Here is a 4,981-nt window from a genome sequence, read left to right on the forward strand (position 1 = left end):
TAGATGCATATGCTTGATTACTTAAAATACATTTCAAATGTCAACGTTTATAAATTATAAACTGTCATTACATCTGTTTTTTTTCCCATATACGTCCACTATTCAGATTGCCTCAGGGAACCCAAGTGATTCCTCTTCTGTGGCCATGCATGGAATCATTAAGATGTTGGACTTTAACTCTTACAGTCTTCATTGCTCTTGCTCTTGAGAACGCTACATAAAGCTGGCCATGAGTAAAGCATGGCTTTGGTAAATATATGCCAACTCTATCAAAAGTCTGACCCTGAGCTTTACTTAATGTCATTGAGTATGAGAGGCGAACTGGGAACTGAGTGCGATGAAGAACAAAAGGAATATTGGCATCGCAAGGTTACAGTTTTATCCTTGGGTTAAGTACTCTCTTATGAGCGTGTGAACCGCTGATTATTGATGCCTTGATGCTGTGCTCGTGAAGCTGAATGACCTCTAGTCGAGTGCCCTTACACAGTCCCTGAGTTATGGAGAGGTTTCTCAGTAGCATAATTATTGCTCCAATTTTCAAATTCAACCTATGAAGAGGCATGCCAGATGGAGTGAGAGAATTAATGAATTTCATTCGATCATTTTGTGCTTCCTCGTCATTATCGCAACTTATAGAGTCAGTGCTGAGGTACGTTTAAATTTCTGTTGGCAACATTCTCAAAATTTCCTCATTGACCGCTAAGCATTCAGAATTCTTTGGAGATAGGATTACTCTTGCTTTCATCTCTTCAGTCGTACAGTTGTCAAACACCTCCGATATCAAAGAGCCATTACATGAGCACATTTCAGGAATGTCAATAACATCTGGAGCCACTTCATCAAGGGAACTCTGAAGTGATCCATTGCCCATTTGCAGAAGCCATCTTGAAAACTCCTGTTCATCGGAATTTGCTCTCGTGTTCTGTGTGAGGCTCATGTGATGAAAGCTGTGCCATAAGTATGAGCGTTTGAGGCACACATCTAACACAGCAGCAGGAGAAGCTCTCGGGACAACCGGAAGTACTTGTCTGAAGTCGCCTCCAAGTAAGATTACTTTACCACCAAATGCAGTGTGGGTGTTCATTATATCTTTCAAGCATTTATCAATGGCTTTCAGCGCATAGCATGGGATCATAGAAGCTTAACCAATAATGAAGACTTTAACTTGCATCAGAAAGTGTCCTTGCTCAGAGTTCGGTGCACATGGCAGACACTTGTTTCGCTTAGGGGAACTGGAAGCTTGAATATACTGTACAAAGTTTTGCCTCATTTCAGCAGTGTTGCAGCAATACCAGTCCAAGCAGAAGTGTTTTTCTAAATATTGTTTGCGTTAAGGTATTCCTATAACTTGTTGAAAAGATAGGTTGTTCCTGAACCACCGGGTGCATCCACATAAAACAATCTATTTTCTGTTTGCTCACCTTGCTCAACAGAGAAGGCACTTGCAACCACAGCATTGAATATCTGCCTCTGTTCAATATTAAGAGAAGTCACATCTATGTTAGAGTTTCCAACATCTCCTTCATGTCCAGGATGATCTCCAACTGGTTCAGGCAGACCAGATATGTTGCAATTCATGCCATTTTCCATGAATAAGGTATTCAGAAAGTGGAGAGCAACATTTTCAGCAGTTATGATATCATATCTAAGCAGCAGATCTTCGATCATAAAATGCTTATTCTTATTCCATAAATGCAGAGCATTCACGGGCTGGTTGAAGACGCACATCATGGAAAACATGGATAATAGTTGTCGTGGCATCTGATGAGCTGCTGCTTCTGTCAAAGCTTCCTGCAATGCATTGTCATTCTCAACCAGGCGCAGTCTGATGCATGCGTCTTTGAAGGTGGCCATTTCTTGACCATCGATTGTCTTCAAATTGCTGAATGAAGTCGCTCCGGGGACATGAAGGATCAACATCCTCAAATAAAATTTTTCTTCATTTCGAGGACTTGCAGAGTACATTCTGGTTAAAATGTTGCTGAATCTAATTCGCCGTGTCCACTTTGTTGTTTGTTTGTTGAAGACATAATGCTCATGTACAGAACAATAGAAAAGATTTCTTGCATTCTCATCTGTTTGATTGAGTTAGAACCAAGCTGTCAATTGTGTGTCACGTTCTTCTGCTTTTGTTGCAACCTGTCTTTGATTCCCTTCTCTATAGTAAACATGCTGCTCATCAGGCAAATGTACAGCCAAGCGATAAACAGTGTGGGATTGAGCATGCATTTTGAACTCTGACAATCTCCAAAGGCCCTCTGGAGGAGACACATATCTACATGACAGAAACTGTTTAACTTCATTGTGTTCATGTATTCCAGTGGGCTCATTATTATCTAAAACATGTCTGATTTCCATGTTTGCACAATCGTGACCTTTATATATATATTTGAATAAATATTTTACGCTTTTCACCGAGGAACACACTTCAACATTAATATGGGCACGGTATTTATCCAGTAGATACTTATTGTATGGGACAACGAATCTGTTGTCAACCTCATGAGTGCCAACTTGTACCTTTTCTCCATTGTTTCTCCGTCTGTACACTGAATATCCGGATACGTTTGTATTCGTTTCTTCAAGGAAATCTTTTGGAAATTTTTTCCTCACATGTTCCATCAACCATGCACACAGAATTAGGATTTGATATCCCACATGGACCATGGATCATCAATGTTCTCACGCATTCTCTCAACTCTGGGTAGTCTAATGAAGGTATTTCAGCACAAACCATCTCATCAATTTGTTCTCTTGTCCTCAGTTTGTCTTCTTCTCGCAGCATTAAAAAAAGGTGGCAATGTGGTAGACCGCGCTTTTGAAATTCAATGACATAGATATGAGCAACTGGAACACCAAATATATGTATATCCTTGATATCAATCATAAGTTCCTTTAAGGGCATATTATAAACTCGTGCAACTAAATCTGGCCTGTTTTGTGTTGTTTCATGCGAGCCAAGTTTCTCTGTGATTTCTCGACACTTTGAGTTACACGTGTATGTCAAGAAAATATCTGGTTTTCCAAATTTGCAGACGATCGCCATGACATCTTGATATGCTTGTTGCATGTTTCTCGGACTTCCTGTGAATGTAGAGGGCAAAATGACTGGAACACCTGCCTCTTCATGCTCATTCTGTCTTTCTAGGTGAATAAATAATAAAATATCGTTAGGATATTCGTAAAAAGAGCATTTTCTTATTTATCTATTTCTAAATTATTTGCATTTAAGCAAATGATAGTATAATCAAATTTAGGATAGTATTACCTTTGTTTAAATATAGATCCTTAAAAAAAGAATCGATCACTTCCGTCTTACAAATTAAGAAAGTAATGTTTCTACTATTCTTGTGAATATATATTATTTCAAACATATAGGATTAAATACTGTAATTAAATATGAATGTTTAACACACATATACACATGTGTAAATAAAGTTCAATCTTTTTCAAATAATTTCACCACTATATTTTTATGTTGCATAAATTGATGGTATTAATATTAATTATTACCCCAAACATCTTTACAAAAAAAAGAAGAAACAAACATCAACAAACTACACACAATACTTTGTAAGGGCGTTTATTTTACCCCATTACCGCTGCAAAATCAGACTACAATATTCGTATACATTTTTCATTGATATATATATATATATATATATATATATATATATATATATATATATATATATATATATATATAGGTTAAAGTGTCTGTCTGTCTGTGTCTCTGTGTGTCAATTTCCCTATGCAATAATTCTGTTAATGTTCAGTCTAAAAACTCGAAATTTGATATACAGGGTGTTGAGATGTGGGAATATATTTGTAATCCGTTTTCGGCCAGAAATTTCGCTGTTTAGGGGTCAAAGTTCAACGATTTGACCTTTGAGAATTCTACCAAACTCCTCTGACAATTTTGGGTATAAAAACTAAATATCTTTGGGTTCCGTGGACATGGATCTAACTTACTAAATTTATTTGAGCCCAAAACAGTAAATGTTAAGGGTCATAATAGGGGTCAAAGTTAAAAAATAATTGACCTCTCTACCAAATTACTCAAACAATTTCTGGTCTAAACATTTAAAATTTTACATGAAGAAGTTTCAGGGATAGGGCAAGGTTTTTAATCGGTTTAGGTCGAAACTTTGAGCTACCAATATGAAAATGTATGTATGTATGTATGTTTGCATGTCTGCCTAAAACTTTGGACAGCGGCGACGGATTTTTACAAGATTAGTACCGTTTGGAGCGGGACCCGTCAGAGTACAAATGCCGGAGAATGGTCTAAAAACATGAATTTCTTCACCATCAACTGGGCACTTTTCTACAGGGAGAGGCCGCTTTTTTCGCCGATATTTTCAAAAGACATCCCTCTTTCGATTGTCTAGCCTGAATTTAAACCTACGCCCCTTCCGATATTTTCGAAAGACATCCCCTCTTTCGATTGTCTAGCCTTAATTTATACCTACGCCCCTTCCGATTTGACGGTGGTCGTAAAAGCAAAGACGTCACGTTTTTTTCCTGTTCTTTTCTTTCTCGAGGTTCGAGCCTGCCTTCCTACTACCACTTTTATTTTTTGCTGAACACAAACCACTCGGGCAACGCCGCCCACCCATGCTAGTGCATGTATATATCGAAACACACACACTATATATATTTGTATACAATTTAGAAGAATACTAAATTCATGACATATTCAATATTTTTCATAATTCTTCAAATGAATTTTACATAAACGTCTTTTGTACGTAAGTACTTACTTATATAATGAAGATTTAAAGTATTATATATATATATATATACATATATATATAATAGCTTTAACACATTAAGATATAGCTAGCATCATCTTTATGGAATATTACGTTAAATATATTTATATATATATATATAACTACACACACACACGCGCATATATATATATATATATATATATATATATGTGTTTGAGTGTGTGCATATCGTACGAAAAGAATGG

At 36.7% G+C, this 4,981-nt stretch overlaps 2 protein-coding genes across 2 annotated transcripts; both read right to left on the minus strand.

Annotated features, from left to right (window-relative positions):
- Window positions 1-655: 655 nt before the first annotated feature.
- Window positions 656-1,084, minus strand: LOC145241605 (uncharacterized). Its single transcript, XM_080104691.1, has one exon. The coding sequence runs from the start codon at window positions 1,082-1,084 to the stop codon at window positions 656-658; it is 429 nt and encodes a 142-aa protein (XP_079960817.1).
- Window positions 1,085-2,581: 1,497 nt separating this feature from the next.
- LOC145241606 (uncharacterized) lies at window positions 2,582-3,070 on the minus strand. Its single transcript, XM_080104692.1, has one exon. The coding sequence runs from the start codon at window positions 3,068-3,070 to the stop codon at window positions 2,582-2,584; it is 489 nt and encodes a 162-aa protein (XP_079960818.1).
- Window positions 3,071-4,981: the final 1,911 nt, after the last annotated feature.

Source organism: Euprymna scolopes, chromosome 20 (genome assembly GCF_053919585.1).
Source record: "Euprymna scolopes isolate OS-2025 chromosome 20, ASM5391958v1, whole genome shotgun sequence".
Lineage (NCBI taxonomy): Eukaryota > Metazoa > Mollusca > Cephalopoda > Sepiida > Sepiolidae > Euprymna > Euprymna scolopes.

Excerpts from the sequence above, each read along its gene's own strand:
- LOC145241605 (XM_080104691.1), bottom strand. The coding sequence starts at position 1,084 with ATGAACACCCACACTGCATTTGGTGGTAAAGTAATCTTACTTGGAGGC.
- LOC145241606 (XM_080104692.1), bottom strand. The coding sequence starts at position 3,070 with ATGCAACAAGCATATCAAGATGTCATGGCGATCGTCTGCAAATTTGGA.